General features: G+C 35.9%; 1 protein-coding gene across 1 annotated transcript; it reads right to left on the reverse strand.

The window, feature by feature from the left end:
- Positions 1 to 409: 409 nt before the first annotated feature.
- LOC127180710 (uncharacterized protein C14orf132) lies at positions 410 to 13,851 on the reverse strand. The gene is made up of 2 exons (XM_051134932.1): positions 13,742 to 13,851; positions 410 to 1,952 (listed from the first exon to the last, which is right to left on the reverse strand). The coding sequence occupies exons 1-2, from the start codon at positions 13,766 to 13,768 to the stop codon at positions 1,734 to 1,736; spliced, it is 246 nt and encodes an 81-aa protein (XP_050990889.1). The 5' UTR covers positions 13,769 to 13,851; the 3' UTR covers positions 410 to 1,733.
- Positions 13,852 to 14,635: the final 784 nt, after the last annotated feature.

Genomic DNA, 14,635 nt, shown 5'->3' on the forward strand with positions numbered 1-14,635 from the left:
AGGGAACCAGCGCCGCAGGACGAGTTGCCGGACCCCGCGGGTCCGGATGAGGACCGCACCCGTAACGGCTGACGGGCCAGGATGCCGGGCCGTGTTATCCCCCAGAAGCGCCGCGTAGGTGGAGGAGGACGATGCCGCTAGAGAAGCCGCCGCCCCTCGCACCCCGGACCTGAGCGGGGAGCGCGTGCGGCCGCCGGACTCCGCCCCTTACCTGGACCCTTCCCTTTTGGAACACTACCCCTCCTTCACGGAACCCCGTCACTTCGAGGACACCAGATCCCCCTTTTGTTTTGGACACTTTTTCCCCCTTTTTTGGACACTTTGTTTTATTGTTTAATAAAAGCCTCTCCGAGGCCTGACGTCACGCCCACTGTGTCTGTCGCTTTGCTCCGCCCCCGTGACAATATATTTCACTTACCACATAAACAGAGTAAGGAGTGATGAATGATAGGACGATGGCGAATGATTTGCAGATCCACTGACAAACATCTTATCTTGTAAAATATGTGGTAAGTAGGCCTACTGTCGCTCCGTGTGATCGCGAATCTCGAAAGTGAAAGTAAAACACAAACGTGCATTCAAAAGCGGTTTCAAAGTCCTGCATAATAATAACAGCTCCCTGATACCTGCAATTTGTGTACAGTATTATTACCCAATGATATAATTGCGAGAGAAAGCATTGAAATATATTTTTTTCTCCCATCTCATATTTAGGGGTTTCGCAGTACATGTCATTTCTTTCCTGAAGATGGTGTGATTGCTAATGGGAAGTGTAAAGTAGGCCTATTTTAGATTCATGAGGAAGTTAATAGTTAATAGTCAGGACTACCCATACTATAGACTGGTGAGTTTTTCGTATTAAAATACTGGTGTGTTTGATGTCCAGTGTGCACAAAAAAATATATATAAATTGTGAATCGTGATTAAAAACCGAAAAATCATGAATCGATTTTTAATTGAATCGTGACCCCAAGAATCTGAATCGAATCGTGAGATACCGAAAGATTCCCACCCTTACTCATCTCCAAAGTTTTGTTTAATTATGATTTTGTGGTGTCACTCCTGTGAGTTCCTGTGAGTTCAACAAAAGTTCAACAAAATAACAATAATACAGACATGATCTTTCCAACAAGATTTGAGCACAAAAGCACATTCTCACACTTGCAGCTAACATATGCCAACATGCATTATATATTTGTTCTATATTGTCCCAAAACAGCCCAAAATGGTATTGACCCCACCAGTAGAGGGAAAAAAAGAGAAGTGGGCAGAATGACCAGATGCATATGAGCTGATGCCAGTTAATGCATGCTTAATGTGTCGACCCATCAGACAACCACCATCTGTCTGATTTAGCGAGAACTGACACCCACCAACATGCACACTTTGTCAAGCCCTATCCAGAGACACATGTCCCATGGATTTGGTTGATCATATTAATCACCAACTGGACAGATTACAGATGTTGTGTAATGCTGACTTATATAACCAAGTAAACTGTAACTAACCCCTGCTGACAAAAAAATTACCCATTATTTTGTTTAGTCGCAAGACAGATCTATGGAATATGTGCTAATAAAAATAGAAATCAATAGGGTGTATTTAAATGCACGCAAAGGGTATGTTTTTGGGGTAAAGAGACATAAATTGTTGTTTGCATACTACATACTGTGCTAAGGTGCAATCAGGTGAAGGATCAGGAGTTCAGGCTGTGTTCTTGCAGACTACGGGGTCTAAAAGGCACAGGCGCACACCACTGCTACTACCACAATGTTGCCAATGGTTGCAATGACAGCCACCCACAGCCAGATGGCATCGCTGGAGAACTTGCCCTCTTCTTCCTGCTCGGCTGGTCTGGAGAAGCTGGTGTTGAGATTGGAGTTGGACGTCTGAAGAGACGTGTTGCCGTTGTATGGAGAATCCATGAAGGCCCCGCTGACTGCTTGAAAATGCTGAAGAAAAAGACAAAAAACTCTTTGTAATGGAGCAAAGATGAATGAAATTAGTCTTATTCTGAGAGTATGTTTACACAAAAAAGATGCACTAAAAAAGGAAAAGGAAAAAGGATCCTCATTTACACAGATCAGTGAATATTACTTAAAAGTGCTGTATTATGCATGCCAGGCCAGTGATTGGCGATGTCACTTTGCAAATAATTTCTATGTGAACATGTAATAACCATGATGTGACAAATTTGTGCTTTCATATCTACACTAACATGACAATGACATTTCTTGAAAGTTTGCATTTTCAGGCCCCCAAAATGCTGTTGCTGTGTAAATGAACAGACAAAATGCAAAAAAAACAAAAACAAAAAAAATGTTGAATGGACAATCCTGGTCTAGTGGAGTTTACTTTCTTATGAAGCAGTTTTATATTAATAAACAGGCAAATAGTGTTAATATCCATAAGTTATGAAACAAATTTAATTTCAGCTGTAAAGAAGACAACCGTGTTATTTTTGAGCTCAGTTCAGTTCAAAGACAGCATCAAAGTTCAATGAAAATATCTTTCGTTGCATGCATATTTCCTTAAAGTGTCCCTATTCAGGAGTTTTGAAAATTACCTTTCATGCAGTGTGTAACACAGCTCTAAGTGAATGAAAAGCTGTAAATCTGAAAGTACTCTGTGAATAAAATTATTGTCTTTCAAAAGAAAGAGTCGATTCCGAGTCATAAAAACAAGGTGATTTTAAAACAAATCTGTATCTGTTTAATGAAACATTAGCATATTGCCCACCCACTTGTTGTGCGCGCAGACCCGGGAAAACTCCCTCAAACACTGTAGTGCTCTGCACTGTGAGGGTAAATGGTTGGCTCTGTTCAGTGGTTTTCAACTCCAGTTCTCAAGGCCCACTGCTCTGCACATTCTGTATGTTTAACTCATTTAACACACCTGATTCAGATCATCAGCTTGTTAGGAGAATGATCCATGAACTGAACAGTGTCAGATTCAGAAACATACAAAATGTGAGAACCACTGCGTTAGGGTACAGTTAGGGTACAGTTAGGGTACGTTGAAAAACTCCCAACTCATTTTCTCCTACAACTTTAAAATCATCCTACATCACTTCAGCTGCAGCTTTACCAACCCAGTGTTTACAAAGTTAACGTGCAAGGAGGGTCAAAAGCTACACTGAAACTGCATTTTTAACCTTCAATCTGCTAAGCACTAGGGTTGTTCTATTACGAAAATTCTGGAATCGAGTCCGATTCCAATTCCTGGTTTTGGAATTGATGAGATATGATTCCAAGAATCGATTCCTCACTGTTGTTTTCGATTCAATTCTTATTTTTTATAGTGGAGGAACCTAATTTTGCCATGACTGTAGGATATAAAGGTCTTAGAAAGTAGCCTAATCATAATATGAAGCTTTATTTTTAAAAATTATGATACATTTCTGTATTTAAGTTGTAATTCTGTCTGCATTGCACATGAAATTAGTCATGGCCCACAACGCAGCAGTGGTCATGTGTTTATTGCATGAATGGAACAAGGCACAATTCAGCTGAAGGATGTGTACTTCAATGGTATGGTTTGTGCATATTAACAAACTATACACTGAAACAAAATAACCAGAACAACAACACTAATATATGAGCTTGTGGTTTATCTGTCAAATCAGATGCGCTCTCGGCCACTGATCTGTGCTCTCTGCGTTTTTATTCAGAATTATCATTGGCTGATAGAAAGGATAAAAATAGCATTTTATTTAAGATGGAAATAGAACCAAGGCCCTCGTTTTCTGTTCTGTCGTGCAGCACTCAAAACCGTGGACAGTTATGGCCGTTTCACCATAAAATAACTTTGGAATCGTTTTTGAAATGGTTTATTAAAACGATCTATCCGAAAGAACCTTTTCATGAAAACGAATCAGACTATCAGCGAGCAAGGCTGCATCCTCAAACTCGGACGTGCTCAGTACCGACTATTTTCATTCTGTTTATTTTCGTGAATCTGGGCCTTGAACTTGTCAATTGTTTTGCTGTCAATGCAGGGTCAGAAAGCTCTCAGATTTCATCAAAAATGTCTGAATATGAACAAAGGTCTTACAAGTTTGGAATGACATGAGGATGAGTAATTAAAGACAGAATTTTCATTTTTGGGTGTCTTGCATATTCACAAAAGATTGACTTTCCTGCTCTGAGCTGTGTCATGGTGGCACCTGGCTGAAAATAAAACATCTCTATTTATCATGTAATGTTTTGATGGCTCCCATCTGGCAATTGATATCATCAGTCTGAAGGTGTACAGGTGCATTCTAGGTAACGATGATCATTTTGTTCTGTTGCTCTTCGTCACATCATTGCACAACGACAAGCTCCATTCATCAGATCCAGACACACTCATCACTAGTCAACTGACCTCAGAACAGCTGTTTGAAGGTTGAAGAACTGCTTCATATGGTGTCAAAAGACATCGCTTTGGTTAGTTGGCTGCTTTAATGCCATGCCAGGTTATTTTCATGGTGAGTCACAAGTTGAAATAGTATAAAGAGCAATTAAAAAACCTTTATCAGGCTTTCAAATTTAGCTTTAGATAAAAACTCTAAAATCGGATTGGCTACATGTTTTATGGTGTTTGTTTGACATCTATGGTGTATCCTACTCATTACCTCTTCAAATGATTTAATTTTGCTCATAATTTGATAGTTTGAAAACTGTAATAGTATATCATACAAAAACAGTATGCAGTTATGACATTCATTATAAGGTAAAAAAAAACAGTATTCAAGGATTAATTGTTTACGTATGATCTATAACATGCATAAAACATCTATAAAATTTTATTTTATTTATAATTTTTTGTTTGTTTGTTTTTTTGAGAGAAATTTCAGATCTGCTCCATGTGGATAAATTGTGAGTTAGCGTGCAGAAATCCCTCTTATTCTTAATTTAGATTAATGATGTGTCACTTTGAAACTAATTTCAAGTGATATACAGTTTTCCCTCATTATCTTTAAGATTCCTGAATACAGCTCATTAGCTACATACTGCTACTCAAGTCTTAATATGATTAGATAAGAGCCAAAAAAGATTCTGTTTGATTCTTAATGCATTACATACATAAACACAACAGAGACTGAAGACCAGCAATTAATCCTGTTAGTCCACATGTACACACACACAAAACACATGTGCCCAATGGTAGTTAGCCACTTGTGTTGTTTGTTACAGCTAAAGGCTGTTATTAGCGGTTATACACTAATGAGGCATCGTCTCCATGTAAACATGCATTGGTTCAGTGCAGCAGCTGACAGATTTCTGCATGCTCAGGATGAACAGCTGTACATGCTGTAAAGCCTCCATCAAATAAACTCTGTGTCACACTTCAGAAATATATCGGCTTCCCTCAGAGTTCACCAGAGGAAATGCACACGTCATTAACCCACCGCTCTTCACAACACAAACCATTAAAAATACAGCATTTTAACCATACAATCCCTGTTATCATTTAGCAATTCATTAATTTGAACCTAACCTAATAAAAGTGTTGTTTGTTTGTTTTTAATGTAGTAGACTTTTTTAAAGTTATTTTTACAGAGTAGCAGTATTGATGTAAAAAAGAAAATCAAAAGGCTTAACCATAAATTATATAATACATTGTATATTAAGATTTAAATGTTAAATTTAAATGTCACATTTAATGTTTTTTTTTTTGTCACAACCTATTAATTAATTTTTAATTAATTATTATTATTATTATTATTATTAAATTATATTCCGTTTACTCAGAGAACGCTTAAAGGAGAAGTCCACCTCCAAAACAAAGATTCACATATAATGTACTCACCCCCTCGTCATCCAAGATGTTCATGTCTTTCTTCCTTTCAGTCATAAAGAAATTATGTTTTCTGAGGAAAACATTTCTGCATTTTTCTCCATATGATGGACTGATATGGTGCCACAATTTTGAAGTTCCAAAATGAAGTTTAAATGCAGCTTCAAACGATCCCAAATGCGGTTGTAAATGATCCCAGCCAAGGAAGAAGGGTTTTATCTAGCTAAATGATTGGTTATTTTCATTTAAAAAAATACAATTTAAATACTTTTTAATCTCAAATGCTCCTCTTGCCTTTCTCTCCATGAACTGTGTATTCTGACTCAAGACAGTTAAGGTATGTCGAAAAACTTCAATCGTATTTTCTCCCTCAACCTCAAAAATCATTTCAAAATCATCCTACATCATAGCAGAAGATCCGATCAAGGCTTTGCATAGTTGTTACGACCCGTTGTCTAGGGGTTGGATGCGCGTGCGCATGTAAGTGACGGGATTCCAGATACAACAGATCACCAAAACACAAAACCATAAAGTTAAATCATTTATTAATGAAAATAGATAAGAAAATATATTTATATAAAGAAATGGAGCAATGGTTTCAGGGTGACCCAAGGCCAAAATAGCAAACAAAATCCAATAGAAAATAAAGTCATATAAATAACCTGTAAATAAAGAAAATAAAATTACAAATAACTTCCCTTACTCCCTAAATGAAAACACATCGCAAAAACAATTCAAAAAAATAAAAGGGCAGGTCACCCCTACGCTCCAAAAACTCAAGCAAACTAAACAAATGTCCTCCAAAACAAACTAGGGTTCGGGTTGTAACTCGAACCACAGCAAAGATCTTATACAATATAAGTTAACAGAATGCGGACACTAAACAAATAAAAGAAAACGATCAGTGATCCGCTGTAGCGCTGGAATCTGGAGCTCCACACGCCACGACGCACATGCTTAAAAATGAGCTCGCCATGTTTCGAAAACGCCGCCCTTTTATCAGCTGACTCCAAGTTCACCAACCACGTGATCCATCGCTACGCCGGTACCTGTACACACACATACACACAAGCACATTCACATACACAAAGTGAATCGTGCAGATGCGAGGATCGTAACAATAGTGAACATGCAAAGATGATCAAACAACCCTTCTTTCTTGGCTGGGATCGTTTACAACCGCATTTGGGATCATTTGAAGCTGCATTTAAACTGCATTTTGGAAGTTCAAAATCAGGGCACCATATTAGTCCATTATATGAAGAAAAATGCTGAAATGTTTTCCTCAAAAAACATCATTTCTTAACGAATGAAGAAAGAAAGACATGAACATCTTGGATGACAAGGGGGTGAGTAAATTATTTGGAAATTGTTGTTCTGGAAGTGGAGTTCTCCTTTAAGAAAAAGAAGTTTATTCAAATGTGCTATTAGTATACTTCTTTTAAACTAAAACTAGGAAAGTATACTTTGTCTACTTTTTATGTACTTTTCAGAAATGTGCTTTTTATACTTCTCAGAAGTTAAGCTTTGGGGTGTTGATCACCTCCATCTACATTTTGATTATCATGAATATTTTTTTTTTTTGGTTTTTGTTCAAAATGTTGTTTCTTTATTTATTTTATGAACCTACCCACATTAAAGTATATCATTAAAACAAGAATGCATGAGGCTAGAATAAAATGTTTTTGTTTACAAGCAAATGCCCTGTTCTTTCTTTTGATGTTTTGTATGTTCAGATTTTCATATAGCAAAATATACACAAATTAATAGGTAAATTTAAGTTCACTTAAAGAAAACTTATGAGTATACTTGCAGTATAAAACTACTACACTAGTAGTTTACTGAGACTATTCTTCTAAGTGTACTAAAAATGGATACAAATGTGTTTAATTAATAAACTATTAGTATACCTATAATTTCACTTTTTGTATACTCACAGTACAAACTAAAAACATTGATAGTTGTGTATCAGTTGTGTACTCAAAAGTTTACTACTGTTATACTTGAAGTGTATTTAAAAGTATACTTTTATATACTAGAAAGTGGGCCAATATAGTCCCAAGGAGTACTGAAATAGTACACTTAAAAGTATACTACTAGTACACTAATATTTGTATACTACATAAAGTATACTTAAAAATATACTTAATCTTTACTTAAGTATACTTAATAAAATAAATTTGAAGTATACCTGTTTTTGGTAAGGGACCCAAAACCAACCATTGAACTTTGATTAATCACAATCCAGTTATCAAACCACATTTATCATTTACATAAAGACATGATGGATGAATACAGGGTCATTAGAGTAACACACACATGGCTGTTTGCACGAAGACACATACAATTCATGAAACCTGTTCCTGTCAGAGCAGTTCAGGAACTATGTTAGACAGATGGAAAGATGGAGAGACAGGAAAAACAGAAAATACAATTAGCTTCAATAGTTCATTGAAGTTAAAGGGGAAGAAGAGAAGAAACAAATGTAGAAAAACTTAAATGAGTACCTCTGTACCTCTGAGGTTTCTGCTCCTTAGTTGACTGGTGAACAAAGTGTTTATAAGAGTCCCATCGCTCATACTCTACATCGTCTGTTCCCGGATTCACACGTGTGTGTGTGTGTGTGTGTGTTAGAGAGAGAGCGAGAGTAATCTTTCTGCTGGATTACAGTCAGTCTCCACTGATCCGCTGGCTGTTACATTCACAGGAAAATCAGACTAATCTCACCTTATTCAGATACTACAAACAGCCAAATATATATATATATATATATATATATATATATATATATTCTGCTGTCCATCTGTCCATCAGTCATCCTGTTTTCTCATGTGTCTCTATGTGCTTGTATATGTGGGTAACGCACTGTGTATTTTAATCTAAGCGAAAGCATTAAGCCTTTGAAACTCATCAGATTGGGTCTTTCAAGCATGCAAACCAGGATCATGAATAATGACCAGAACATCTGGTCATGATCTACTGTATGGCAAAGACAGCTTCCAACTGTAATATTATGTGCACAGTGTAACAAATTTCTAATTAATTCAATCTAAAAAGCTGCTGCCTTAAATTTTGTAGTCCCGATTCATGTGTAGTCATTTTAACTTAATATTAAACTGACTTGAGTTGAAAACGATTACATTATTTTGATGAAATAAACGTAACCATGACTTTTTTTTTTTACAGTGTGAAACCAACGTTATTTTAGCAATATTTATGTACTATTTTCAGTTTTCTATTTTCAGTTTTCACTAAGATTTGAATGAAGTTGCTCATACCTATTTTTTCCTGTTTCTATTTATCTTTACTTTTTCACTTTCAGTAATTTTAGTTACAAGCTTTTTTTAATATTTATATTTTATTTAATCTTTATTTCAATTAACAAAAAACATTTTAATAGTTTTCACTGTAGTAAGAAACGATATTTTTTTAAGTGTTTTTAATGTTTAAGAATATAAAACTGGATCCAGCTGCAAAATATTTTTAAGACTTTCTTGCAATCACTTAAATACATCACCTCTACTGCTATAATGATTTCAGCATGGTAAAATGTGTATAATTGGGCTAAAAGAGAGCTGAAAGACAAATTATGTTCACTGTTCTTCTTTTTCTTTTTATTTTCATCATTGTTATGTTTGTTTCTAAAGCTTATTTCTCTCCTCTTAGTTTGCAAACTGGCTCAGATTTGCTCTAATGCTGATTTGGATCTCATGAGAAGCTCATCAAATGTTATCCATCTTTGTAATCCAGTTCTGTGGCACAACCAGAGTATTACAACCACAATACACTCAGATTGCAAGAGGGAATAAACTAAACATGCAAACTCAATCCATCTTCAGCTGTTCTAACATTCACATTACAGAAAATGTTAGCCTTGATTGAGTAATGTTATTCTTAGCTGTACAGACATTTGACTGAAGCATGACATTCACATTAACTGCACAGTTTTAAATGTGGTAAGCGCACACACACATACACACACACACACACACACACAAACATAATGCATAAACACCTGCAGAGCTAACCTTAAAACTGACCCTGTCATTATGTTACACAGAAGAAAGCAAGTCATACAGGTTTGTAACAAGATGAGAATCAGAAAATGGCATTTTGTGGCATTACCTTTTACAGAGGTATTGTATCATGAAATCAACTGAGAAGATCTTCACTTCAAACTTGCTTCAAGGAATAGTTCACCCAAAAATGAAAATGTGCTGAAAATGTACTCACCCTCAGGACATCAGAGATGTAGATGCATTTGTTTCTTCATTAGATTTGGAGAAATGTAACATTACATCATTTTCTCACCAGCAGATTCTCTGCAGTGAATGGATACCGTCAGAATACCGTCAGTCCAAACATAAAAATAAATAATGATAAAAACATCACAAGAATCCACAAGTAATCCACATTCCAGTCTATCAGTTAATGTCTTGTGAAGCCAAAAGCTCTGTGTTTGCAGGACATGTTTAACCTTAAACCATTACTTCTGGCTAAAACAGTCCATTATCCATAATAATGGTTCCTCCAGTGAAAAAGTCCATCTCCTGTTGTCCTCATGTCAAAATCATGTTTTCATGCTTGATCCGCGCATATTTCTATCCTGATTCAGACTAGATGATTTTTTTTTTTTACTCTAGTCTCTTACTCTTATTTTATCTGGAAGCAACGGTTTAATGTTAAAATGTCTTGATGTATTTTTACAAACACAGGTTAACTGATGGACTGGAGTGGTGTGGATTACTTGTGGATTATTGTGATGTTTTCATCACCTGTTTGGACTTTCATTCTGACAGCACCCATTTACTGTAGAGGATCCATTGGTGAACAAGTGATGGAATGCTACATTTCTCCAAATCTGATGAAGAAACAAAGTCCAGACTCTTTTCACTCTTATTTCTGTGACAACTCTGACAAATTTGTCTTGAGTGGGATATTCTCACTTTCAGTAACATTTCTGTCACCTTTTCTAATCACATTCTATAGCCTGTGCAAAAGATTAATACTGTAGCAAATGTGCTTGCTCATTGTTCATGTTAGTTAAACAATTTCTATACTTTTTAACCTCAAACACTCGTCTTGGTCTAGCTCTGCTGAACTGTGTGTATTCCTGTTTATGACAGTTAGGGTATGCTGAACAACTCCTTTCTCCCTCAACTTTAAAATCGTTCTACATTGCTGTTTTACATTTTTTGTAAAGGGCGTTTGACCTTCTTTGGATGTTCACTTTGTAAACACTGGGTCAGTACTTCTGCAGTGATGTAGGATGATTTTGAATGAAGTTGAAAGAGAAAATGAGATGGGACTTTTTCCACATACCGTAACTGTCATAAACAGGAATACACACAGTTCAGCAGAGCTAGACCAAGACGAGCATTTGCAGTTAAAGAGTATACAAATGGTATTTTATTTTAGAAAATAACTGACCGTTTCACTACGTAAGACCCTTCTTTTTCATTCAGAGCCCTTTGAAGCTGCATTTAAACTGCATTTTGGAAGTTCAAACTCGGGGGCACCACTGAAGTCTATTATATGGAAGAAAATGCCGAAATGTTTTCCTCAAAAAACATAATTTCTTTACGACTGAAGAAAGAAAGACATGAACATCTTAGATAACAAGGGGGTGAATACCCCCTTATCTTAAAGTCTTACCATATAAAGATTACTTGAGATTATAAATACTAATAATTGTTTTATTTCATATAAACAGAGATGCTTTATAACTTTCCCTCAGGTTTTTGCAACACATTTTTCAGTTTGTTCAGTCTCACCTGTGCAGAATGAATCACCTGTCAAACTCAAACAGACCCTAAACCCTTCCCACACCCTCCTCCTCTGTCTTATCTGTCACTGAGTCTGTTGTGAGACTGTGAATCCTGCTGAGATGACACTGCTTTTTACCTTCATTTCCTGACAGAGATTTCCTTAGAAGAGTTGCTTGAGAAACTCTAAAAATACCTTTCATGTGAACCTGAAGGAGTGTGACTTCCAAAGAGCGATGTTCAAGGCTCTGAACGGTATATTAAATATAAATAGAAAACTGCTCTAAAGCTTCACTCCCGATTCAAGAAATCCTTAACCTCACATTACCTACTTCTTGATATTGTTGACTGTCAACTCTTAAACTGTGAATGTGCCTCCAAAAAATGTTTTGGTAACACTTTATAAAAATGTGTAAAAAATAAATAAGGGGTATTAAATATTGATAGGAGTTTAAATGATTTATTATGTTTGGAGAAAAAGACCACATCAGTCAAACTCACAGTTTAGCGTCACTATACAAAAATAACGGACCAATCAGAATCAAGTATTCTGGAGAGTCATGCACTAAAATCTAATCATGTTTATGAAGGTTTTTATCAAGTATTACCAATGTTTCATACCTACAGCAACTGTTTTAGGAACTTGAGCTCTATATCATTAAAAATCATAAATGAGCACACATGGTTGTCCATGGTCACATATTTCCATCTGTGATCCGGACTGCATGAGTTTAGGAAAAATGCGACCGGTGGCCAATTTACAATTCTAATTAGCATTCTGTCACTTGATAATTAAGTACCCAAAGAAAAAGCAGGTTGATTAATCAGCCATCGTTACCAGATGTTTCACCATAAGACACTCATTGAGCCTTTTCAGCTGTACTTTGCAACTATGACTATAAAAGTATAGATTCCTTTTAAAATGCTTTTTGAATTTAAAGGAAAATTATTAATTATTACTGCCCCTGTAAAATCATTACATAGCAATAACGTGTCCTGTTTAGGCACAATCTTTAGTAACGCTAAGGAAACACATATTCACTACTAACTAAAATGTTTCCCTGAAAAAACTAATTTGCTGGTTATTAATAGTTAGTAAGGTAGTTGTTAAATTTAGGTATGGGGTCAGATTAAGGGATCTAAAATTTGTTTTAATATGCATTAATATGTACTTTATAAGAACTAATACACAGCCAATGTGATAGTAATATGCAACTAGTTAATAGTAAGAATTGGTCCTTAAAATAGAGTATTACCAAATCTATTATTTGCAATTATTATCCAGTTTTGGCACCATCTTGTATTTACATGCAGTGCTTAATGGATCCTCTGCAGTGAAGGGGTGTCATCAGAATGAGAGTCCAAACAGCTGATTAAAAAACATCACAATAATTCACAAGTAATCCTCACTACTCTAGTCCATCAATTAATGTCTTGTAAAGTCAAAAGCTGTGTGTTTATGAAAAAAACAAATCCATCATTAATATGTTTTTAACTTTTCACCATAATAAATATGAGTCTATAATACATAGTAATGCTTCCTCCAATGAAAACGTCCATCCCCTGTTGTCCTCTCACATCAAAATCCACCCACATATTTGTTTACAACTGTTTGGACTGTAAACAGTGCTTGTTCTGTGCGAATTTCTCTTCTGATTCAGACCAAGAACTGTTTAAAAGGTTAAAAGGCTTAAATGATGGGTTTATTTCTTACAAAAACACACAAATTGATTTATTGGAGTCACGTGGATTACTTGTGGATTATTGTGACGTTTTAATCAGATGTTTAGACTCTCATTCTGACGGCACCCATTCACTGCAGATGATCCACTAATGAGCAAGTGACACTACATTTCCTTAAATCTGATGAAGAAACAAACTCATCACATCTTAAATAGCCTGATTTTTTAAAAATCTATTTTACATGAGTATTAAATGTTTTTAAATCTATCACTTTAATTATACTGTTACACAAAGTTTTGAAGTGTTTCTTTGCTATATCATGAACTAGAGTTTCACAGATAACATAAGGAAAAAATGCCTTTTAACTTTCACTCTGCATAGAAAACTCCATTATAACGAAGTCCAGTACTGTTGCAATACACTATTTCATGGTAGTCATGGTAGTCCACTAACTAGCCTCAATTATGAGTATTAAAACAAATTGATAATAAAAATGTCGCTGTAAGTCCTACCTGCGCTGCCATCAGTGATAACTCCATCCTAGCTCCTGTCCCGCGGATGTCGAGATGAACTCTCCTCCTCACGAGCGTCTCACTGTGAGGTTGAAAGTCGTGTCTCTGTCGCTGCTGTACGCGCGTGGCTGCGTGCGCGGCGCGCGCTTCTGCTGCTGAATTCAGCTGCAGGCGTGCACGTGCCCGCCGTCTTTACAGAATTATTTATAGTGCTTTTTCTTTGACGGTCAAACACACTGACACTTGAACTGCCTGCTACCGCTTCACAACTTTTGGCCTGTAAACATAACTTTTTAATCACGCGAATTAATTCATCATTACTGAAGAAAGCAAACGACATTTGGTTACATTTTCTGATAATTATGCTGATGTACATAAACGATACCTTAACCGAAAGTTTTGAGAATTAAGAATACATTATAATCTAACTGCCAACACAACATTTGTCAATTTAAGAATCATTATAGGACAAATAATACATTACAAAAAGGTTTTGAGGTTCTTCATTAATTTTAGCGATATTTGGGCATCTTTCAAAGCTTCACCTGTTCCCTTAACCGCAAGCAGGTTTGTTGAGGACTAATGTAATGGTGAAAACTGATTGGCTTGCTTGAATTCAGTGTTGGGGAGTAACTAGTTACGTGTAACGTAATTACGTAATTTAATTACAAAATAAACGTAACTGTAATTAGTTACAGTTACTGAGAAAAATGAGTAATTAAATTACAGTTACATTTGAAAATGTTAATGATTACAAAGGGTTTACTCTTTTTTTTGTTTGTTTTTACACACACACCCACATACAGATTTAATTGACTTCTTTCCAAAATTGCATTGACTGCTCTAAAATGAGACACCAATGTTTCAGGAGTTGAGGACACAGAATAGAACACA

Source organism: Labeo rohita, chromosome 18, assembly GCF_022985175.1.
Source record: "Labeo rohita strain BAU-BD-2019 chromosome 18, IGBB_LRoh.1.0, whole genome shotgun sequence".
In the NCBI taxonomy this organism is placed as follows: domain Eukaryota; kingdom Metazoa; phylum Chordata; class Actinopteri; order Cypriniformes; family Cyprinidae; genus Labeo; species Labeo rohita.

Bases quoted from the DNA above. Each gene is read 5' to 3' on its own strand.
- LOC127180710 (XM_051134932.1), bottom strand. From the start codon at position 13,768: ATGGAGTTATCACTGATGGCAGCGCAG. The intron at 1,953-13,741 runs GTAGGACTTACA...CTTTTTCTTCAG, and splicing joins TATCACTGATGGCAGCGCAG to CATTTTCAAGCAGTCAGCGG.